The sequence below is a fragment of the Leptosomus discolor genome, chromosome 15, assembly GCF_034619465.1.
Source record: "Leptosomus discolor isolate bLepDis1 chromosome 15, bLepDis1.hap2, whole genome shotgun sequence".
NCBI classification, from domain to species: Eukaryota; Metazoa; Chordata; class Aves; order Leptosomiformes; family Leptosomidae; genus Leptosomus; species Leptosomus discolor.
In genome coordinates this window covers 1,156,684-1,181,897 of record NC_141405.1, presented here as the reverse complement: position 1 = coordinate 1,181,897, position 25,214 = coordinate 1,156,684, and the positions used below count along the sequence as shown (strand labels likewise).

Here is a 25,214-nt window from a genome sequence, read left to right as displayed (position 1 = left end):
CCAACACAAAATCAGACTCAAATACCATTTCGCACAAGTTCTCTGATGTGCTACCAAAGACAAACTCCAAAACTCCAAGGCAAGACAACTCTTCACAAACAGTGCCTGGCTACATACCCCAGAGACTAAGCCTGGAGACAGAACCACCACACTCCAGATAATTAGTTCTATAATAGGGATCTAGAAGTTTCCTTAATCACACAGTCCCAATCTAGTCACAAGCTTGGAAATACTGATAACTCTGCAGTGAATTGGGTGCCAGTCGAGAGTCTAGGCATGTTCGTAGGTGTTTAAACAACAGGAGCAGCCTGTTGTCTTCTGTACAATTTAAGTTTTCCAGCTGTCTTTGGGCCTCACCTGCCAACACAACATTCCAAGCCAAAGTTACAAACAACTGTGAGCGAGACAAAAGAAAGATAGTATTGAGGCCAGCTCCCACTGCAACTTAGGAATCAAAGTGGAGTTTCAGATTAAATATGACCCTGAGACAGGAAACTGCTATTAAAAAAAAAGAGAAAGAAGCACACAATGGTCCTAGGCGCCTTTTCTATCTAGTGTCAAAATGTATTTTAGCAGCAGCTCTTCTGAGCTAAGCTCTGGGACAGCAAGGAAGAAACATGTTTTCAGAAACATATTAACAAACCTGCAACTCAGCAACTGAAATTCATCACAAATTTGTATTTAAAAATGTAAAAAGTACATTAAGGTTCATTTCTTGATATAATTATAATGAAATAGCACGCTACCTGCTGTACAGCTACACTGCTTCGTAAAGTTTTCAGTCAAGTGGCCTGCAGTATACTATCAGCTACCCCAACCCGAGCAGCTACCCCAGCATTTTGCAAGAAGATCTCAACAACTCTAAGGATTAAAAATCATGGGGCTGTTTTTCATATCTAAACACCTATCTTAATACTACAATCTTCCACAAAACACCTCACAGCAAGTACGTGTCTGTTAATATTTTTACATCATGCATGAATTAAAGTGGGTTATCACATATTCTTCGAAAATTATTAAGGGTCAAACCTTGTAAGCCCATTGAAATTTTCAAGGTACGACCAAGCACAGATACTGATGAGCTAACCATATGTAAAGGGAAATACTCCCAGAAGACTTTCCATAAAGAAACTGGTCTGGAACACTTACCTATTTTTTTAACAGATACCTACAGAAATATCAAAGGCTGTTAACAGTTTTTCTAAAACAGTGCTTAAAATCGCCAATGTAAATTTAGGATAAATATAATTCTATATTCAGCATCATCACAAGACAAGCAACAGCAGAATGAGCAATTTCTAGACATGTCAACAGCTCTTGAACTAATGTGTTTAAATACATAATATATAACAGGATATATTAAGGTAACTAAAACTATAATTTCAGATTTTCAGTGAATATTAGCAGATTATATGATGTCAAACATTAATGCAACCGCCACAGATTACAATGGTAATTACATTAAATTTTCAATGACACTGTAGCCTCCACAGAAGTGTCACTACTACATTAAATATAAACCAAGCAAAGAAGTAAAAACAAAATAACTGTATCCTACTTAAAAATGTTTCCATGAAGCAAGTTAAGCAACCCAATTCTAAATAGTCTAACCACTACTGCTTTTAATGGGATATATATTTAAAGTCATGATAAAACAGTTCAAGAGCATAAAAAGAAGAAAGTAATACTATAAATCCAAATACTTACAGAACTAAAATGAGTAGAGCAAACCAGACAATCCTAGAAGTCCTATTCATAGATTTCCCCCAATTTATTTCGCATTAGGATTCATGAGCATTGTACAGGATCACTTCAATATTGTCATGACTTCAAAGACCCCACTATTTTTAGCTTTTAAAACTCACCTTAAAACATGTACAAAATATAGGATACGATAAAGCCCATTCATTTTTGCTTCGTCATGTTTAAGATTACCTGAAGCAGTTGCACCAGTGAGTCAGAAACCCTGAAGCACAGAAGCGCAAAGCAGATGTTTATTCAGCAGCAAAACCATGTTTGCTTACCTATAGTCTGAGTAGGTTTAACAGAATTGGGCTTGTTTTCTTGAGGGAGGCTTTCAGAATTTCGTGTTGCGAGAGGCTTAGCTATAGGAGCTGTAGACTTATCATTTGTGTCTCCTGTCCAACGAAGAGTAAACTGAAGCGTAGGTCCCTGAGAAAATGTTTCAAATGGAGGCAATCTCTGGGGTAGAAATGAAAAAAAAACCCAGCAGGATTAGTGTCTTCCTGTGTACAAAAACAACCATGAGAAAATATTCACAGAATGGGGACAGATGTGATTTCTTTAATCACTTGAAGTCCTTGTGTTTTCAACATAAGCATACACATTTAGATATACTAAAAAAAAGCTGAAAAAGATGACTATGGATCTTCCTGCACATTACTGAGCAGCCACTTCATGCACATACTGCGGCACACATGCTGGTCTTTGTGACACGCTGCACAATAAACGGCACGGGCCCTGACCAGAAACAAAACAGCTCTTACCCACCAGCCTGCTGCCAATGCAATTCTCTTTCCACTCGCACCTATTCCTCATGCTGCAGTCCGGTGTTGTATAATAATACACAATGCACAAGCTTCAAAAACTGTGCCACTGCCTGCTGTTGAAATGCTATTGTAATATTCTCCTATGTATATGCTCTTACATTCCTTACAATTTATCAAGTTGATAACAACAAAGCAATAGAAGAGACACAAGTCCAAACTCCTATTATCAAGTATCATACCCTAAATTTATCAATGAGATTACAGAATTCCATCTTAAAAGCTCTTTATTTTACAGAAATGCTATTGCAAAATCAGAAAACCAATGACACTGTGCTTATCAGATCTGGGTGTTAAATGCATTGGCCATGACTATTTTCTCTCCTCTTTGGCATAACACCTCCAGCATGAAAAACCTCCTTCACAGTCTCCCAACAACAGAAAGCAACCATATCCCTGTCTCATTTGAATAAAGCTACAGCAAATCATCTATCTATCTATATCTTTTTAAGCACATTTACAGTGGAGGATCTCCTCCTGTGATCTTCCTAAAAGCTGTTTCCAGCTTTTAATTTCCTGAACACAGTTTAACAGAATCAGAAGTAGTATTCCAGGTAAAGGCTGAACAGGATAATAGAGCTTATAACTATATATTTTTAATATACTTTGGATAATCTCTGCTTCTTTCATAATTATATAATCATATTGATACACAACTACTTTGCAACCATCTAGAATTTTCATATTATTCTCCTCACTTACAACTGTCCCAAGACACAGGAGGATATGACTACATAAGTGCATACAGTCACCTGCATTCACTGTATCACCGAGTGCTGATTCACCTCAGTCATCAATTTCTCTCCGCACCACTTTCTCCTACACTGACACATCCTCTTCCTTTCACCACTAAATTTCATCAGCATTCTCATAAATGAAATTAATGAAATTCTCATAAATAAATGAACCTATGAAAGGCTCTGGGTTCCTCTTTCTTTCCCTCTAGTCTGCTTCTGCAGGTTGTTCCTTTTGATTTGTCCAACAATTTATTACAATAACAAACATTTAAGACAGAAATTCAGAAGGTATTGAAAGAGACAGCTGCCATACCTACAGTAGTTAACATCTGCTTGTATTAACGATCTGGTGTAGCCACAGCTTTCCTAAACCAAGAGCTAAACTAAAACTTATGTCCATACATCCTGAAAAAGAGGTACTATTTCCTGTTCAATTTATCCATTTTCAATCCAGACCACTGTAAGTGAAGACAGTTCTTTCAGTTACTAAAACACTCCATACCTTCCCATCAAGTATTGTTTCCCACGTTGCTCTTTTCTTGCTAATGGGACACTCTTCCATTTCCTGCATGGCCACTTCATATTCCCCATCCAGAAGCTGCAAGCGCCTGTCAAGACAAAGTATGTATTATGAGTAAAGCAGCACATTTTTATTGTTCACCTATTAAAATGTAGAATATATTTCACAGTAACTAAGTTTCCATGAAACTAGGCCGATTATCAGGCAAATTTATTTTGCAGTGAAGTGTGAATCTTAGAGAGCCAAACATTAATGCAGAAGCCTCCATCCAAGCGATTTCAAGAGATGGAGGAAAGCTACTGTTGATACAAAATTAATACTATGATAAGAATCTTCCGTGAAGGAACAAAACCCAAACTGAATTACACCCCCTCCAAATCATCTCTTATTTATTGCTGCTTTATTAATAACTACTCTGTTCTAGCAAACCAGTATGATCTTCTAATCAGGCCTCCAAAACTAAAGACTCCTATCTTCCCATCAGAGCTGTCAGGTGTAACCTTAAGAGGACTTCAACATAGTAAATATAAAGCATGACGCTCTCAAAAAGCAAACCAACAAAAATGCTTTACATAGACTAGAAAGGGTAATTCAACCATGTTAACCAACATGCTACATTTTCACTTTCCTCCCTATCTCACCCTGCTTCCTCCTATGTAGCACTCTGGTTGAGAAATTCTAATTTCTACTTAAATAGGTTTATTTTGTTACCACTTGCTGAACAGCACAGGAGAAGCAAAAAAAGGTCAAAGGTACAGTCTCAGGAAAATGTTTAATGGATACATGTGTTTGAAAGAGACCAACATAAATCAGCAAGTAATATCAGTTTACAATATAAGCTCACTTTCCCCAAGATTTTGCAATTTTTCTTCTGAGACATTACTTTCTGAAGCAATGGCACTGAATTCCTGACAACAGACCACAAGCCACAGAAGCATCATTCAAAATAAGTAAGTTGCTGCTAAGTAGATAAATTCCATGTGAATGCATGCGAATTGTTACACAGTTTGAACCTTTGAACCTGGGGATTATGTCTTGCAGAAAAAGGCTGTTTGTTTCTAGACCCTTCAGTGTTCTACAGTGAGACACTGCAACAGGTAAACTACAGCATAACTTTTTCTTTTACATGTAAACTATATGACAGCAGAAGTATCCCAGCAGAATACAGTTATAAACACACCAAATAAGCCATCAGAGACCTTTTTTTCTATTTCTTGACAGCATCTTGCAAACCACTAACTCCATCATTTAATGCATTTAGAACAGCAAGAGCTTCAAAAGATAAAAAATAAACATGTAGATAGAGAAGACAATGGCCTTAAGACAATACTTTTCCTAGATCTGCATGATACGTATAACACTCTTCCAGGCCTGGAGTCTGGGTAAAATAACTCATTTTTCAATTTCGCCACTAAACACAAGACTAACTTCAAGAGGTTACCATAAATTAACAGCTTACACTTCACAAAAATCCACAAATAATTAAATTAATAGCTTATATTTTGAAGACTGCTTTCCACAAAGTAGTATTTTAAAGATTTAAAAAAAAAAAACCAAAACCCAACAGTTTTTATGCATGATTTGGTTCTGCTGCGAATCAGACAGTGTCACTTACACAGCAGCATGGATGAAGATGTCCTGGCTTATGTATCATCACTACAAAACCACCTAATGGTTCATATCATGTTTAGCAAATTAAAGCTGTCCAGTGGAATTAAGTAACAGAAAAGAACAAAATATTGTCAAGACTTTTAAGAAGATACAGATGACATTCTTAAAAAAATCCCTACTCAAAATGTAAGACTTCTAAAACCATATTAGGATAAATGACCATTTTGTCAGAATCACTTGGAGTTATGTTTTAAGCAGCTTTTTCTTTAACGTACATTTATATTTTTACCAATAAAGAAATTATCTAGATACCTACCTCCACCTGGGATCTACATTTGCATTACCATTTTCTACAGGAAAAACAACTACAATGTTTGTCAACTACAAAAATTACCAGTACATGGTATGCTACTTACCTCCTGAGCTATCGGGATTGCTCTAAGCTATAGCTACATGCAAGTCCAACCAACTCCACCTTCTTTAAAATATATTAAGTAGTGTCACGATGACAAATATTGAAATATTTCACCACACTTAAACTACACAATAGACTAAGCCTATTATGATTGTAACCACTTGTTTGATTTCACTGTAGTAACAGAGAACTAACGTTGTCTTTAGGTGCTAGCAGAGTAAGATCTGTGACTGCATCAGCAAGAGTCTGGGCATGGAGAAAATTATGCCACCTAAGAGAATATAAGCAGTAAGCATACTTCAGGGGCTGTGTGTTTGTTTTCCTTTTTATTATGCTGTCACTGATCTTTAACAGAACAACAAAAATTACAATCTTTCAAAAAACTGACAAGGAACAGAAACTGATGCATATTAACAGGACAACACAAAAGTCCATAAAAGGGAATTATTTACAATTGTCATTGAACAGGTCTCAGTACAAAATAGACTGTAGACTCTTTTTCTTTAAAAGACAACAAACCTAAGTTCTTATTGTAAATACAAACTAAAAAGGCAGCCAAAGACAACCAACACTGAAAATAAAGAACAGATTTAAATTTAATATTACAGAAATTTGTAACAATTAACAGAAACCGTATTTATTTTGGATAATATTACCTGTTTTTATCAAATACAGTCATTTGTGCTACAAATGTCTTTTCCCCATCTTCACGATTTGAAGAGTTTCTTTTTCTTCTAGCTGGAAGCTCCTCATTGACATCTGTACATAAGAAATATGGTATTCAATTATTATATAAGCACGAATTCAAAAGCTCAAACAGTTCCTATGCAATTGTAAAAGATAACTTGCTGTTGATTATGTCAGGTGTGTCATACAACAGAAAAGGACATAGTATTTAACAAACAGCTCAATGGCAATGGAAAGAGCGCTTAGCTTAACAGTAACATATTTTAGATACATTCACATGGTTTTATAGTTTAGTCATATCACTCTGTCAGCATAAAGAATTTGGGTTTTGATCTTCCTCCTCTTGTAGCTATAGAACAGTGACAAATAAAGGTTTTCATTCTACATGCACTCTCCAAGGCTGTAACATTGGTGATATAACATATCATGTCTTGATAAGATTAAGAAAATAGTTTTTAAAAACTTGTTATTAAGGTATTTTCTTTATTGGGTAGTCATTTAGTTTTGGCAAGAGACCATGACAGCACCTACGACTGAGTCGGTAGTAACCAGTGCTGCTGGAGGTTTAATGGTGCAGTGACCACAGAGTTCTTTTGCATTATTTACCCTCCAACGGTGTTGCCTCCCACCTTCATCATCACACATTAGTAAAAAATAGTGTTAAATTTACACAAAAACCAGAAGCACAGTTTCTAGCTACCAACTGTATTTTAGCCTCATTGTGAAAAAGACTGAAAACAAATGAAAGCCAATTCAGTCACTCATCTATCACTGGCCCTTCTCAGAAGATGACCTACACCACACATTAAGACAACTGTATATGTGCCTACAAGATAGCACTTGTAAAAACATATTTAAAGACTGAAGTTACCAATGTTTTCATTAGTTTCGCCATTGATCAGCCCATTAAACTCTCTTCTTCCTGGGCGAGTTACTCTGAATAACAATGAGTAAGACTTCACCATATGGCTGTTGCTTGGTTCAAACTCATTGCTGGAAACTGCAAGTGATGGGAAGTTGCCTGGTTTTATTTGGCTGAGGTCTGGGTTTAAAGGCACCTGCTTTTTACCTGTGGGAACCTGTCTTATCGGACAACTGACATCCTGTAGGAGAACAAGAAAGCTAAAGTTTAGGTTTTAGAATACAAAGTAAAGACATTAAGTGTTAAAACGTATATCATTTATGATTTGTACTCATCCTGCCACCTTTTTGAACACAAGCCTTGTAACAGATGTAAATTTAAAAAATCTGGAATAACAATTCCAGGTTTTAAAATGTAAAAACAGACACTTCGAAGTATAAATAAAACTGGCATTTTATAACCATTTCTGGCATCAGCCATCTTTCTCTTAAGTGATTAAATTAACACTAACATGAGGCACTCAGAAAGATTGTAGAACAGTCATTAATACTAATTCAATTCTGTTTACCTAAAGAAATTAAATGTTTTGGTTATATATATATTTCAAGGGCTTCCTATCTTCTCCTTCCAATATTACAAAGTGCACTTTGTGCTATCTGGGAGATAAAGAACCACTTACCTAGGATTTATTATATTCAGTATCTCTTAAATAGATCATTGAATACTGTGTAGTATTGAAAAACAAGGCAAGATGGCCTAAGTATGAAACTTGCTGCAAAACATTTCAAATAACCATCAGCACCTCCTGCTTTTACCATATTTATCCATACTGCAGCAAGTAACAAAATTGGCTAGAAACAGTATTAACTCTTAAAAACATGTCAAAACAGCTTAACATTCTTAGGGAAAATACACAAAGTTCTGACTGCAAATCTTTCCCTTTTGGGTTAAAAGTACAGCATGCATTACTAAGCCTCCCATATTCCCATAGCTGTGAAGATAATTTGCCAACTGGTGTGAAACAAACATAGCTAAAACAGCAAGAAAATTCAAAGATGCTTTAAAAAAAAGATGAAAATTGTTTATGACTCATAGTAGCTAAAATCTGCAATAATTGAGATGATCAATATAAAAAACATAGGTACAGAAAAAGCAAGGAAAGAAACAAGACTTGCAGATGACTGGGGAATTCAAAACAATTCAACTTGTTCCTTTTTATTTCTACACTCTAAAAGGCATAGACTACTTTATGATTTGTGATTGCCCGGTTTACTTAAGCCTCCAGACATCACACTAGAATTAAAAGTTTAATGATGTGATACAAAAAAATTTAAGTAAAAATGGAGGTGGCTGAAATTCACATTGAGTGAATCTGACCTACAAAAAAAGCTAAATTCAACAAACAAAGCTCAATGCTTTTTTTAAAACTTCCAGTTATTTCTCACAAAGCAGAGCAAAATCCGTGTGTGTATATATATATGTATGTACACACACACATACACACATATATTTTTGCTTCTTAAGAATCCCTTATCCAGGCAAGATAGAACAACTTCAGTAGATTAGTTCTTAAAAACTAAATTAATCTCAACAGAAGCATCGTTTCACCATTTCCTAGTATGGCAATGTTAATTATACGTTCCAGAATCAAGTAAACATTTTGCTTCAATATGTATTAAAGAGTTTGTGAAATCATTTTTACCTTTCTTTTCTTGTGGCAAACTTTCACAAGCAGTACTTCCAGGGTTACAGAATTTTGTTCATTCTCTGAGTTTTGTGATGGCTTATCTAAACAGAAAAATATTTGAAGTTCTGAAAAAGTGAAGGTCTATTCAATGGTGTAAATCCACCTGTAATTACTTTTTAACCATAGGTACCTCCAGGCACGAAGACCTCTAGTCAAATTCTAAGCTTCAATTCTCCCCGAACTTACTGGAAATTCCCACTTGCAAACACATCCTACCTAACTGTTCTAATACTAGCAGGTAAAAAAAGCATAGCTGATCTCCAGTGTCTAAAAGCATAAGCTTGCTACCTTTGGCATTGCCAAAACTTTTTTATAGCAGAGAAAAAAGGATACAGGTGGATTTAAGAAAGTAAGAATACATGAATTTCAGATGAGTCAAATTATTTCCTATTTTTTTTTCTTTACAGCGTGCAAACCTAGAATTTAGTTTGCATCAAAACTTAAGATCCAGATGCTACCAGACAGGAAAACAAAAAAATTAAAAAAAAAAAATTAAAGACTATGCAAGGTTAAGTATATGCAGAATAGCTGTTAAAAAGACTCATGGAAAAAAACTGAAAAAAAATCTTAGTAAATAAGACTTGGCTTCACAGTCTCTGCACTATAAATTTTCTAGAGCCTGCAATCTTCAAGACAGCTACTACCAGCAGTATGATCAGCAATGCCAATTAAGAACTGCCTTACAAAACAAATTTCACTGTATAGTAAAGAGAACCTTTAATCATGTGAATTTATATCTATCTGGAAACACACCCTCATATGGAAAAAGAATAGAAAGATAAAACTTGATTATATATCTGGTTAAAAACCAGTTCATGGAAGACATTCTGAAAAACAATGATCTGCCAAAACTGAACGAATCTGTAAAAGGTTCTTTTTGCTCTTTCACAATTGCACAAATATCATTATGGGCTTAAGTTAAAAAGCACAATGGCTTCACTTCAGTCCCTGTCACAGAGAATCTGACATTCAATGAAATACTTTGTTATGCTCATCAGACATAAAGACCAAAGCTTTAGCATAGTAAAGACAACATAACCCATGTCTCCACTTGCTTTCCTCCTGATGCTATATCCACATTGAGCAAACTTAATGTGTTTCAGTTGAGAGAGAGTTTTGGTAGCTCATCTAGAGACACTAAAGTTTTAGGAAACAAATGGATTTTTTTTTTTAGTTGTAAGTACAAGACATACTAGAAATCTTAGAAAACACAGAAACTTGGGGCAAGGGGAGGAACCCAACCAAAACTCCACTATACTCTCAGTTTGTAACCTAATTTCTATCCAGACAATAAGCATATTAAATGTGCCAGCTTAATTAATTTAAATTCTTTATATATTTAATATTCACGATAGCATACATTACTTATGCTAGTGATATCCTTTTCTATGGTACAAAAGACCACCAGGCTCTCACTATATGTAGTACTCTCTTGAAGTGAAAGGTTTTTATAGTTAACAGTAGAGACACATAATCTAAACATTCAAAAACCCTGGAAGGATCAGATTTTGAAGTTACATATCTGAATTTAAGACACCTCAGCATACCTTTCCTCCACCTTTATTCTATACTTGTCTGATCTTATCACTAGCCACCCCAAAAGTCCATTGTGGTTTCCCAGCTCAAATATTGACAGCAACCTACAATACCAAGCTCCTGAGAGCAGAAACAAGATGAATACTAGCCATTGATACCAGCAGTACTCTGAAGTTCCAGAAGCAGAATGTTCCTACTCTACACATTTGAAGAACTTTCTCAGAATAATATTACAGTTTAATAAAGAAGCTACTCTGAAATCTAGACACTTGCAACTTTAACTTTCAAACACCTTACTGAATAGATCTGCTTAAGCATAAGATACTTTGAGGGAACATACAACTTCCAGAAAAAAAGCACAAAACCTGTTACATGAATTGTATTAGCTTTTACATCCAAAGACTTAAGATGCCATTCAGAGTATTTTTAACTGAAAAATTAGAAACACCACCTTATTTTAAAGGGTAAACAGATGATATTTTTTCAGAGAAGTAAATAGACAGTGAATTTACCCATGCCTATACAGCACAAAGCATGCCACTTCAGATTTCGTTAAAGGAACAGAACCTTTCATTCTGGTCTGTGAAGTCCAATATTCCGATTTTGAGAGGTAAAGCCTTATGTGCATAAAAGACAATAGAATGACTGCTTTTATAGTTGCTGACATGGCCTCTGCCTCATTTCTAGGCTCTACTTGACAAAATTTATTCTCACACTTCTATTTTAAATTAAAAACCACTGAATCTTCTAATTATTTGAAGGCTGAGGGGTTTTTAAAGCTACTTCATACACCCCAAAGACACACTCCCATAAGATCACTTTCTTCAGGAACTCCTCAAGGTCTATTTCAGTTTGAATGGATGACAACTTGAAGTGTTTCTCAAAAATCACTGTTTTGACTAAAACCCCAGAAGGCTTATCTGCTTTACAATTACGCTAAAACGTATTTAAAGTGCTATTGAAAGTATTGTAACTAACGGGACAGTCTGAGCTTAAGCAAGTTAAAATCTGCATCCAAACAGCAGAGATTCAAAATATTCATGTATTCCCCTCACAGACCTATACTAATTTCAAAGGTGCTATACAAAGTAACAGTATAATGAATGAATTAGCAAACATACCATTTTTATGGAAGAACCCAGTAAATGTAAGTTGTAAATGAGCAGACAAACTAAACAGAAAAAAAGAAAGGAAATGTTAGAACAAGTAAGTATTTTCTTCTCACAGCAGCCACCCCACTCCATTCACTCACTGATGTCGTGTAGGACAGGCCTACACAAGAGGCAGGACTGTAATGAAGCAGTCCAGCTTTCTAACTTGGAAGCCGCCTGGATACAGCAGTTGCAATTGATGCAAAGTTGTAGACCAGTTCTCTCTTTACAGACTGATTCTCTCTAGGTATTCTGTGACTTGACACATTAAGAAAAAACCCAACAAGTAGAGGTTTAAACGCTACAGTAGAAGGACGTTGTCTGCAGACATAAGATCTTGCCTTCACAGGCAGGCAAACACATTTCCTAGACACTCATCAGCAACAGAGATGAGTTTTGGTGGAAGTTTTCTAGCACTTCACCCTGAACCATGCACTTGGTATCGAATAGGTTTTTTTTTTTTTTTTTACAATTATTTTGTTTGGTAAGCAGAATCTTTACAATGGGGAAGCTACAGCCTTAGAAATAAAGCTTATCGCTCACATCAAGTTGATATCACCCATAACATAGGCAATCAAAATAACAATTGCATCTATTTTGTTTCACAGCCCTAACGCTCATAGTCTATTCTGCTTATAGACCCGTTTTGTTTCAAATTGTTAAATTCAGAACACATTTCAGCTTAAAGCAAGTATTCACAAACCTAGATTAAAATGGGTCTCAAATACATTTAGTATTTCTGAATACTATTGAACAAAATTTCATGTTACACTAGAACACCAGATACGATTCTGAGCAACTTCACCACTTCTCAGGAAGATACAACCTGATGTTCAACGCCTATTTTTAAACACAAACACTCCTGAGAGCACCGAGATGATTAGTGAAAGTGCCCAACAGCTTGAGCATTCAGAAGACTGCATCTATACGAACTTGCATCATTCACATATGTTACTTTTTGAGACCAATTCTAAAATACTTATTTTGATAGTATTGAAAGCACAAAAAAAACCCACAACACACACAAATCAAGAATCTATTTTGTTTCAACATGATCCTTACCCTTAAAAAGAGACTATTTACCTAGCAAGTATTCATAATACATGAAGCAAAAGATAATCCAGAAAAATAATATACAGTACATCCATAAAACCTCTTGGAACACAAAATTTCAGACTAAATTGTATCAAGCATGGTTGCCTCTGAAGTAGTCTAACTATTTGCAAACACTATGGAAAAAGAACAGTTGGTTAAAAACCAAGCAAACACCACAAAAAAACATCTCAACAGGTCTTCACACATTCCAGCAACTTAAGTTAGTCCTTAAGACATGTGGTTTTGATTTAGAATTTCCCAAACGCTTTGCATCTCATGATCTATCAGTGCATTAAATAGAATTGTTTTGGCAAATCATCTAGAGTCCTTCTACCAAAAAAGAACATAAAGCAACCTGCGGGACTAGAACAGATCCCTGACTGAACTGTACAGATAAGAACAAAATTATTCTGGAAGTCTTACAACGGATTTCCATCATACATATTTTCACAAAAAACGTAATTCATACATAAAGAATATAACTTTCAAAAAAAGTTATGGTCATCATCTAGCACACTCAAGTATCACAAACACATCGTATGCTACATCACCTCTTGGGGAATAAGCTTTTTATACCATTTTATTTCAGCACTAGGAAACTTGTCAAGAAACAGAGCAGGCATATTTGCTGTGCATTCTTTTTGCCATTATTACAAAGACAGGCTAGGATGGAAATGAACTGAAATTAATCATTCCCAAGTTTCACATCTCTGCTGAACTTCCACTTTTGCCAATACAACATGGCAAATTCAGCAAGAGTTTGGTATATTTTTCTGACGCACAGTAGTAAGCACCTTATCAACACTTATAAATATCTAAAGGGCGGGTGTCAAGAGGACGGGGCCAGACTCTTTTCAGTGATGTCCAGTGACAGGACAAGGGGCAACGGGCACAAACTGGAGCACGGGAAGTTCCGCCTCAACATGAGGAAAAACTTCTTTACATTAAGGGTGGCAGAGCACTGGAACAGGCTGCCCAGGGAGGTTGTGTAGTCTCTTTCCCTGGAGATATTCAAAACCCATCTGGACGCATTCCTGTGTAACCTGCTCTGGGTCAACCTGCTTTGGCAGTGGGGTTGGACTAGAAGATCTCCAGAGGTCCCTTCCAACCCTTAACATTTCATGATTCTGTGATAAAATAAAGAGTTTTATCCAACTTTAAGTATGTAACATAATTTAAAGTAAATATGGAAAAAAAAAAACACAACATGATGAAACCAACAGGTACACCAGTATAAAGAGTGGAAATGTCCTCAAGTTGTGCCAGGGGAGGTTTAGATACGATATTAGGAAAAGTTTCTTCACCAAAAGGGTTGTCCAGCACTGCAACAGGCTGCTCAGGGAAGCGGTTGAGTCACCACCCCTGGAGGTACTGAAAAGATGTGTAGATGTCATGCTTAGTGACATGGTTTAGTGGTGGACTTGGCAGTGCTAGGTTAATGCTTGGACTCCAATATCTTAAAGGTCTTTTCCAACCTAAATAATTCTACAAGGTATGTGGGGTCAGACCACAAGAAAAATCTCAGACCAAGCAGTATTTCTCACGAGAAAATTAAAAGGAAAAATTGTTAAGTTTTACAGCCTTTAATGAAAACATTTTATAACTAGTTACCCATTTATGGCTTGAGATAGGTAAGATCTTTTAAATGGTGTTAAGAGTTTCAGGGGGTTTTTTGTTTGTTTGGTGTTTTGGGGTTTTTTTACACAACTATGAACATAAGGTTAAAAACGGCAAGTATGCAACCACAAAAAAAAACCCAAATAGTATAACTTCATGGTATTTTCCCAAATCTGCCTTTTCTTTTAAATTATTCCAGCACACAGATTACTGACACAACTGAAAGTCTTAAAAAAAAAGTTAAGCAAATACCTATTTGAGGCTTCTATGCACATTTCAAGAAACAGCACGACAAATATTGAGTGTTTATCCTGATACTGCTTTTCTCCAAGTTTTTAAGTGACCAGCACACATAACACATTTTAAGATTTTTGGAAGCAACATTTCAAACAGTTAAGTACCTTGCTTCTAATAGTTACTCTTTATTACTCTCATTTTATCAATCAAAAAGACTTAATTTAGCACATCCATGCGCTCATTTGTACATACAACAGTCAGTACCTGTGAGATTCTTGTTCTCCCTTCATTTTCTCTACTTTCGATAACATGTCATCTACTTTGAATGTTTTCCTGTGAAGAAAAAGCAGAAAGAATAGTGTCACATAGCCACTATTCCCATAATCTATAACATGAAAACTTGTTCAACCTAAACTTTGACTTGGCTTTCAATCTAAAATGGTCTACATGTGCAATTTTAGCCTTCTGTTCAGAATGTACCCTTCTCATACCTTTTTAGGTCTAGTAGCACACCTATGTTGTAGGGACAAAACTGCAATACAGCTTCTCAAGCAGTATCGAAGTAAGACAAAGAATTAGAACCAGCCCTTTCAGAAGCAATCCCACTGCTCATAAGAAGTGTCATTTAACAGCACCATATTCAAACCTTGCAATAAATGTGTCAGCACATTTCAGCTTTGGTCAAAGAAAATCTTCCTGCTTTAGCTACACTTATACCTACTAGGAACTAGAACTGTGTCAGCTCTTCAGTCATCACTTTTAACCTTGATAATAATAATGAAAAACACTTAAAACCTTACCTGACGAAACAGTTAATAACCTAATTATAAAAGCCCCCTTCTTTCTCCATAAAGTTACATTAAATGGACACAATACAAAACCAATAAATTCTGAAGCTACTTCTAGGGCACACTCACAGGAAACAGGGCAGACTACAACGTTCAATGACAACAACGTCATAGTGAATAATCAAATAATTTCTCTCTAATGCTGACATCAGTCTGTTCATGCTTGTATGTTCAGCCTGTTCCACCATACATACAATTTAATGTTCATTTCTAAGGACAGTTCACTCATGAACAGAAACTATTCAATAGTTTCCAGAACAGTCTTTCGATTTTTCTTTAAAGGAAAATTAATGCTTGGACTCGGATGCCAACAAAATTGCACTAGACTAGAGCAACAATACAAGAGTTAAGAGGGCATCTTTCCTTTACACTTATACCTTAGAAAAATGAAATAACAACAACATAAGCTGTTGCCAAATACTAGATTTCTTGTGGGGGAAACAATGATGACATGCTCTGGGGAAGTGGGAAGCATCATCTACAGAAATATCCTGACTAAAGAAAACACTAATGTCATACATTGTCTACATTCTGCATGTAATGCATCTGAATGATTCGGTTACAAATCACATAGTGGCTAAATAGTAACACCGGACAAAAAACCACTACACAAGTACAGGGCTGCAGTCAGATAACAAGGAAAAAAATAATTACGATTTGTGTAGTAAACAATCACTGATTCAAAGCCCTACTCAGCCTAAGGTTCACACAGATGACAGATTCAGGAACTGACTCACCTACACTGAAATGTGGGATTATTAAAATGAACATTGCAATGCTCAGCTTTAAAGCAAGAGATGTTAAAAACAGAGGAATTTGTCGAAAGTTTCAGATTCTAAGATAAAAAAAAAAATCTCTGCGTGCACTTTGCCCAATCTCATCAAAATCAGCGACTGTTCTGCAGAAGAGCAAGCAGTATGCTTATCTTTAGAAGGCTTTCTTCAGACCCAAGAATTGCTTAAAACAGCTCTAGAGCAAAGTTATGTCATGATCGGAATACGAGCCAGAAACCAGCTAAGAGACAAACATGTTTCAGGAATGGGGGAACATTTAACAATCTTTCATAAAACATACTAATATCTGACACAGCTTGTGCTTAGTATTTGTGAGCATTACTGATCCAGAAAGAATGACACCACCTCTCCTAATGTCAAATTCAGGTTAGTCCAAACAAGAGTCCTAAAAATCTTTCAGCAAACCTAAAAATAGCACCAAAATCATCCATTACATCAAAATTGTTGCCTTTGAAGTTAACTTGTGAGAACATAACAAAAATCAGAAATCCCTTTAAATGGAATGACTATTTTTATGTTACCATGCTCCCAAGTATGATAGACAAAATCAAGGTTTTTTTTAATAACCATCCTTAAAACTCAGAATTTTCAAAACAGCATTTACTTGTGCTACAAGTATGTGCATCTTGCACATTCCTTTCTCCACCCACTCTTATTCCAGTCAAGCACAGTAATAATTAACAAAGTATGAAAAGTCACATCATATCATGCTATTACTCTGCCAATAAATAAAAAAATTTATTCCTTTACCCAAATACTGTACAGGAAACAACTTTTATTAACAGTTAGTAACTTCTTTCCAACACCCTCATTTGGTCTAATAATATAATAGCACCTGAAGACAGACCCACAAGTGGAAAGCCCATTTCAATTCTCCATCAAGTCTCATTGACCAAAGCATATCACCTCTCTAATGACAAGCAGCAACTTCAACACTTTTTTAGCCCATGTTGACACATGCCCATTAACTTATGCCCTATCAACATTTCTCTATACTCTAAGCATTGTGGTCTTCATAAACACTTTCTCAGTATTAAACATATGGACCAACATCAATGGATACTTTATCGGTAAAAATGCAGTTTTACTTCCCTACCTCCAAGTGACAAATTTGTCTGGCATTTTTCTCAGACTACCGTAGAGCTGGAGGTAAAAGATGTGGAGCTCTAAGTACTATTGTGATAGGCAAGTTCTAGAAAGTTTGGAGGTATCTTCTTTCTATTTTACATATGATACTGTTTACTGAAATGGCAATGAAAACAATGATCAGCAATTTAAAAATGGCAGAATTAAGAAGTTCTAGGGGAGTAAATAAACATGTATAGTCATGGTCCACATAAGCAGGCTAATAATGACACAGTTCCAAGAGATACCCCTTTGCAAAGAGAACTCTACAAACATTTTTACTATACTGAAGCTAGGTACATAAATTTTTCCTAATACAAGCCTCAGGAAGATCTTCTACTCTAGTTCAGGTATTTTTCCTCTTTTAAAGCCCCTTTTTCACCAGAGTAACAGGATCATATACCTCTAGCCACTTCTATTGAACGAAGTATGGCAATTAAGGTCTTGTGCACATTTGAAAGCGTTTAATAGCGCAGATCAGCAAGCAACTATCCTGCTAACCTCCTCTGGAAATTCAGTTGAGACTGTTTTGCCACAACATCTAAGCAGTCCAAATTACCTTTAAGCTACAACTTTCATGGTTTTAACTAGGCTGAAAGAGAAGGACCACAGTACTGACAGAGCCTGGAAAAGTGGGAGGGGAGGACCCAGGGGAGAAGAACGCACTCCTTTGCAATTTTTGGGGTTTTTTTCCCCTCAAATATGCTAGCTCACTTCTGTTGCATTACTGTGTTTAAAACACGCCAAAATGTTTTATTTAATCCTCCTAGACCTAATTACCAGAAAGATTTCAGTAAGTCAGTATTGACAGAAAACTAGTGAGTGAAATGGCTATTAGAACACTACCAACTAAAATCACAGTTCTAAAACAAAGGCCTAAGGGAACTAGTAAAAATCAGTGTTTCAAAGAGAAACTAAGCATTACTTGTGCAGCTGAATTTGAACTGGAATTTGGAACAGCGGACAACACAGTGCACATGCAAAGTACCATTTCTTTTTGCCCAGCAGCTACAGCAGGTATCCAAAGAAACAGATTCCATCAAATATAAGTTAATATATAAGAAAGAATTTCCTGTGCACAATTCTAGCTAAAAAAAAAAAAACAACAAACAAAAACTCCAAAACACCCTGAACATTATTTCTTAAAATTTGGCTCTGCCCTAATTTAAAATAAGCAAACAATTCACTTTTGTAACTTCTGTAAGAAAAAGTTAGCAGCAACTTCAAGTTTTTTAAAAAACCAGACAAATCTGATGATTACCTGTCCTAAGTACCTGAAGTTGTATGTTATGGATTCAGTTTTAAGAAAAAGTTATATTGTAGTATCAAAGCTAATAGCAAGAACATTAAACAACATCCAAGGGACCAAGAATGCCAAATATAACTTCTTTAATTTAACTAAAACCAAGCAAATTCTATTGCTCAACAAATTATTCAAATATTACCGTCCTTAGGCACAAATATAGTTTAAATTAGAATTGTCTGCATAATCAGATTTTATTACTGTTACTTAAGTGTTCATGATTAAGTACTGCGGTTCCACAGCAACTGTTTCCAAGCAGTAAGAACTTTAGTGTTAAAATATTTTAAAGTAAGTGTTCAGGCTACAAAAAAAAAAAAATCCGAAGTGTAACAAACGATTTTCAGTGAGGGGGGAAGTAACTGAAAGGACTTTGCAACTCTGCTAATAATGTACACTGCATTTTTCACTCTGCAATAGTTATACATTTTAAAGTTTACTGACACACAGCTGTAGCACCTCACATAATAGGAACGACTATTTTGCATTGTCAAAACTGAATCCCATTTCTCAGGTGTATGCAGTGCAAAACAACCTTTTTAAAGTGTTTGCTGGATTTTTTGTAAAATACTACAAACCAACATCCTTAATTTTTCATCTTTTAAAATAATTACAGAAATAATTACTGGATCCTTCCAAGACTAATTAACAAAACCAATAGTTTTGTGTTAGGGCTTTTTTTTTTTTTTTGCTTTGGGTTCTTTGTTTTTGTTTTTTTTTAAATGAGTGGTTAGGTTACAGTTTAAAAATCAAATGTTTCATAGATTACAATCAAGCATGATTGATTACAAAAGCTCAGATGTTATACAGTTTTCTTTATTTTTTAAGAAGTCCTCCAAAACAGAAAACAAACATGTGAGAATTAGGATTCTGCAGATAAGTTATCCACATTTGAGCACTCCCAGTATGAACAGAAGCCACAAGCATAAAGTCACACACCCCCTTAACATTGCAGAAGAGTTCTTAGGTCTCAGAAATCAACTGTAAAGTGATTTATGCATTTTGTAAGTTCTTCAAAAAGAAAAGGTTGTGAAAAGGTGAGGTCACCCTCCACTATTTTTTTTAGACTTCTGCTACTTGGTTGACATTTTAGGATTACTTTTCAAAAAACAATTTTACCTTTTGATATTTGTTCGGGAGTTTCTGTGGGACATGTAAGTGAGAGTTCTGTGCAAAAATATTGGCTGCAGGAAAACAAAAGAAAAAGATTATGCTTTACTTTGGACTTGCAGGAAATTTTAATTAAAGGAGTGATAAAGACCGATTACTCACTGCTATTAGATTCCGGGTACGTAGAAATCTGTATATCTGTGTGGGTTCTAAGAAAAAGAAACATGTGTTATCCAATATACCTTGTACCTCCAAAAAGACAGCCTTATAACGATTAAAAAAGTATGTAATTTAGCATGTTGATTTTTTTTACCCAATTACCACAAAAGTCATCATTTCAGTGAAGCATCACAATGTCCAAATTAACTCCAAGTTAACAAGTCAAGGGTTACTCCACCTACTGAACAACAAACACAAAGCAACTTCTTGTTTAAGCTGCCATAAATCAGTAGTCACAACTCAACTATGACTGCTCTTGCTTTCCACAAAATGTTTCTTACAGCTTTTATATCATAAAAGAACAGAAAAAATACCTCAACATATTACAAACTATTGCCAAATAGTTATGTTTTCTTCATGAAATTAATGAGAATATCTGATACGATACCAAAACAGCATACTAAATTTACATAGTTGGACAATTTGGTATTTCATTGTTTTATCCTTCTGGAAACTACCAAGGTCACTTGCACAAGGTACCAAAAGAAGAATAGGGACTGTCAGTTGACTATGACACATTATGGATCATTCTAACCTAGGAAATTAATTTCCAAACCTTTTACATTCGTAGGATCAGAAAAACATTGATTCTGGTAAAGCAACTACTGTTTAAAAGTGCGAATGGAGGGAGGATAATACACCCATACACAACACTGACACGAAAGGGCAGCATCATTTGAAATAAGTGTAATAACCAAAGTTCAAAAGATCAAGACTTGCCTATGGAAAAGAGGACTTTCAGTTCAGGTTTAACCAATTCAGTTAAATCAGGACAAAAAAGGGTTTTGCCTGGATCAGGTTATAACCAATAAGAATTTCAATCTAAGCTGAAATACAGCCTTTTAAAACTGAAATAACAACCAGCTTCATTACGTAACATCAGTGAGAAATTTGGACATGACCTGATAAAACACACTAAATGGAGAGAAAAAGCTAGAGAATAGAGAATGTCTCAATGCCCATGCTAAGGCTGCTAACACTGCCTCCATTTCCCTCAAAGAAAAACAAACAACTATTTATTTTTTAAGAAATATAAAACTTTACTTTCATATGGTTGCAAAACATTCATTTCAAAGAGCTGGAAACCTTATTGTAAATGATGGAATTCTGCCATTAGAAGTGAAAAAGGACAGCATTTTTCATCCTTTAACCCTTTTTAAAGATATGATTCAGCCTTATTCCTACACTTACGAATGTAAGACCCCAAAGAATCTATTATTAGAGAGACACATTATTATTACAGAAGGAAATCTTAAAATGATCTAAATATTTCCTTTTAGAAGCCTGATGAAAACCAGTGAAATTCTGCTCAATGCAAATTATCATAATAAAAATCTTTATTTTTCAAATCAAGACAAATGACACGAAAGAAGGAAATTAAAAATACAGAGCAGTCACAACTTTTAAAGAAACATCACAGGTTTTTTAGTCTCAAAACCCCCATGACATTAAAATTTAGAAAGGTATGAAAACATTAAATTACATTCACAATGATGTAATTTAATTTGAAGACAGTGCACTGTTGGTTCAACTTGAGTTCTCCCAAGTAGAAAAATTTTGAAACACACTTTTCAACCTGCAGACAGATGTATATTTCACAAGTCCCTATCACTCAGTAAAGGCTTAAAATAAATCTTTATCTTTTTCTAGCATATGACCTTGAAAAGGGACAAAAACATTCAGGAAGAATGTGATTCAATACCTCATGTATTAGAATTTTTTTAATCTAGTGTTTACTTACTGCAGTTTTCCCATAATATTCACACTACAGTTAACACGCTACTGATTTACACTGTAACTCACTCCTGATCACTACCTGCACAGCTCTATGCTTCCCTTGGCTGACAGATCGAGGCAGGGGCAAGAGAATTTTTCCCCCATCTCGGACACTGAGCAAACCTCTGAAAACTCGTTTGCCACTTGACTTATTTGCAGTACAGTATTTATTAAACATACAGCTTTGTTAACAGGACTAATGTTCAAAGGACTCCGCGCTATTAAGGATTTGAGACGCCACCAAAAACTCCAACACTTTCTCAAACACTGTCACTGTCTACAGCAAGTGAGTGCAAGCAGTGACAGCACCAACCCCAGAACTGGATCATGTACTAGTAGGGCATTAAAAATTTCCTTCAGTTCCTACCAATTGCACACAGATCTTTTTTGCACAACTTCAGTTTCTGGCTACACTGTGCTTTTGAATCAGATTTCCATAAACAACTTTCTGGTGCATCCAAGGGGATTCTCCTCCTATCTGGAGCTGCCACGGGGTGAAGCGTGGGTCGTAAAGGTCACTTTCCAATATGAAATCTCAACTAAGGGACAATTATTGCCAGACAAAGAAAAACCAAGTACACTGAAGTCTTAATCACATCCTGCCCCTGAAAGAGGCTCGGAAGGCAGCCGCCAAAGAGGGAAGAGCCTCCTCGTTCCCAACTCCCCAGTGCCTCCAAGGGCTGTTAGAGGAGGGAAGGGAACCGGCCACCCCGAAAGCCTAACGGGAACTGTTACTGAGAAACCAAGTTCATCGGCTGGCCGCGGGCACACACCCCCGCCCTCCGCCCGGCGGGCCCCGGCCCTGGGAGCCTCTCGCCGCCCTGCCCGCACACCGGCCCCCGAACCTCGCGCTTCCGCCCGAGACCCGCCGGGCCCCCGCCTCCCCAGCGGAGCCCCCTTCCTCCCCCAGCCCCGCTCCCCTTCGCCCTCCCCTCCGGTCCCTACTCCCTCCCTCCTCCGACCATGTTTACCCCCGGAAGCCCCTACTCTTCGCCGCCCTCCCCTCCTCCTCCTCCCGCCCTTTCTGCGGCGGCCCCGGCCGGTCCCGCCGGCTCGGGCCCCCACTTCCTCCCCCGGCCCGGTACTCACTCTCGAAGGCCTGAAGAAAGAGCTCGTGGTCGGCCTGGATCTGCTCCATCTTCGGCTTCTTCACGGGGGGCAGCGCCGCCGCCGCTGCCGCCGCCGCCGAGGAGGCCGAGGAACCGCCCGAGTAACCGCTTCCTCCGCCGCCGCCGCCACCGCCTGCGGCACCACCGGATTTGCCGCCGGGAGCCGCCGCCGCGGCGGAGCCCCCGAACCCCCCGCCGCCGCCGCCGCCTCCGCCGCCACCTCCTCCTCCGGCGGCGCCGCCAGCGGAGCCCGAGCTGGGCCCCGCACCTCCACCGTGCTTCTGAGGAGCCATGGGCCTGGCCCCCGAGAGGGCCCCGGCAGGACGGAGACCGAGCGGGGAGGGAGGGGGTGGCTGGGGCGGGTGGGGTGAGGAGGGGGGAGGGGAAGCGCCGAGCTCCAACTCCTCTAAGTCTCCTCCGCTCCGCTCTCCTCAGCGCTACGACCAGCCGAACCCGACGACCACGACGCGCCCGCCTCCCCTACTCGCTCATTGGCTCCGAAGATGGCGCCGCACTGCCGCATTGGCAGGCGCGGGGCCCGCCCCCGCGTGACGCACGGATGGTTCTGGAAGAGTTTGGTTGGTCGGTGCGCTTCGCCGCTTGGCGCTTCTCCCCTCCCCCTCCTTTGAACTGAATTCGCGGGAAAGGGCCGCTCGCCCTCCGGCGCGGGGCACGCTGGGTAGAGCGGGCCGCCTCCGCCTGCCGTCCGGGGGCCGCCCCTCGCCGGCCTGCGGGGCCGCTCCCCCGGCTCCTGCCCTGGCACCCCTCCTCTGCTGCCCTGCTCGCCCCCGCCGGGCTGCCCGCAGCTACGGGCTTTCCGTGCCCTTTGCCCGCGGCTCTGCCCGGCGTCTCGTCCCGATTCCTCCGCGGCGGCACAGGTAGCTGTTGCCCCTCTCGCCTGAGGGAAGCCGCCCCCCCTGCGCGGCGGCGCCGCTGCCCGTAGGAGCGGGGGCTCGATCGCTGAAAGAGCCAAATTAGTCGAAATAGAAGCTTGGGTATAAATCGGTGTCGGGTTTGTGGTAACAATGGTTATAATGTGTCGCACGTGAGGTCCTGCCGGTATCCCGTAGCTTTAACCTTTATTAACCATGAGGTTTCCTCAGAGGACGGCACTAGAAATCGCCCGTAGGTGCAGGGAGACTTGAAGTCTGAGGTAAAATGTTTCTCTCTCGTTTTACTCCCACCTTGTTTTGCTTAATGAGGACCCACCGAGCCCTAGGGGAAATAAAAGTTGTGCCACTGTGGCTGCTTTCCGAGCCCTGACAGCTGCCCGTGCATGGCCGAGCACAAGTTCAGGGTCAGGCCTCCGGGGCAAGCTCTCCGACTGCCTCGTGTACGTGACAAAACGCAATAGACCCCAACCGTGCAATGGGAAAATTCAGCACTGGCTTTATTTAATCAAGTCCTTATCAGTGGTGCGGCAAGCCATAAAGGGCTTCAACAGCCATCCTGTTCTATTTGCTTTCTTTTGCAAAACTTCAAGATTAATTGTACAAGGTAGGGTAAAATGGTCTAGGTGTGAAACACTGCCTTGATTTTTGACACCAGATGCAACTGTGGTGCTGGCACTGTACCACCTTGGTTTATCTTCTAATTCCTAGTGTTAAGGAAAATGAATTCAATGATAAATATTAAGAGGTAAACTTTGTATCTGTCAGCTGTCCTGTAAACGTGCCTTACATTATCATCACAGGGGGATTCTAATGTGATGACTCAATTGTCTGTTATTAACCTTACTATGTTTTAAGAAAATGTATGTATGTACACCCTAAACACATTCAGATAAAGAAGTCTTTATCAGCTACTATTTTCCCCCCAATTTGGTTTTTTTTTTTTTGTTGTTGTTGTTTTTTGTCTTTTTTTACAGTTCCTTAGTATCTGTTCTTACTTAATATCTGAAATGTTAATTTTATTTTCCAGTTACCTCCTCTCTTTGATTTTTCGGCTGCACCATTTACCTTTTACGTTTGTTTTGGAAAGATCTTTTCTTCCCTTATGCTTCTTTTAAATTACTCTTTTTTCTTTCCTTCCATTTTTATCAGACATTGATGTTTTACATGCTGTCTTTTCTGTAATTTGTTTCAGCCTTTATTTTCATACATTTTTAGAAATTCATCTTTGTCACCATTTTACCTACATTCTAATTTTCTT

At 37.9% G+C, this 25,214-nt stretch overlaps 1 protein-coding gene across 3 annotated transcripts in view; it reads right to left on the bottom strand.

The window, feature by feature from the left end:
- SUZ12 (SUZ12 polycomb repressive complex 2 subunit) overlaps positions 1-23,356 on the bottom strand; it is a 29,014-nt gene extending 5,658 nt beyond the window's left edge. Inside the window, exons 1-11 of one of the 3 annotated variants that reach the window (XM_086473576.1) lie at positions 23,332-23,356; positions 23,044-23,289; positions 20,122-20,168; positions 19,969-20,033; positions 15,047-15,115; positions 11,804-11,853; positions 9,102-9,187; positions 7,409-7,640; positions 6,507-6,609; positions 3,807-3,912; positions 2,025-2,202 (exon numbers count right to left, since the gene is read on the bottom strand). In XM_086473576.1, coding sequence (XP_086329702.1) covers positions 2,025-2,202; positions 3,807-3,912; positions 6,507-6,609; positions 7,409-7,640; positions 9,102-9,187; positions 11,804-11,853; positions 15,047-15,115; positions 19,969-20,033; positions 20,122-20,168; positions 23,044-23,289; positions 23,332-23,356 — 1,207 coding nt within the window. Of the gene's footprint in view, positions 1-2,024; positions 2,203-3,806; positions 3,913-6,506; positions 6,610-7,408; positions 7,641-9,101; positions 9,188-11,803; positions 11,854-15,046; positions 15,116-19,968; positions 20,034-20,121; positions 20,169-23,043 lie in introns of all 3 variants that reach the window. The other 2 variants (XM_086473575.1, XM_086473577.1) reach the window with 2 other exon arrangements.
- Between the last annotated feature and the right edge of the window lie 1,858 nt (positions 23,357-25,214).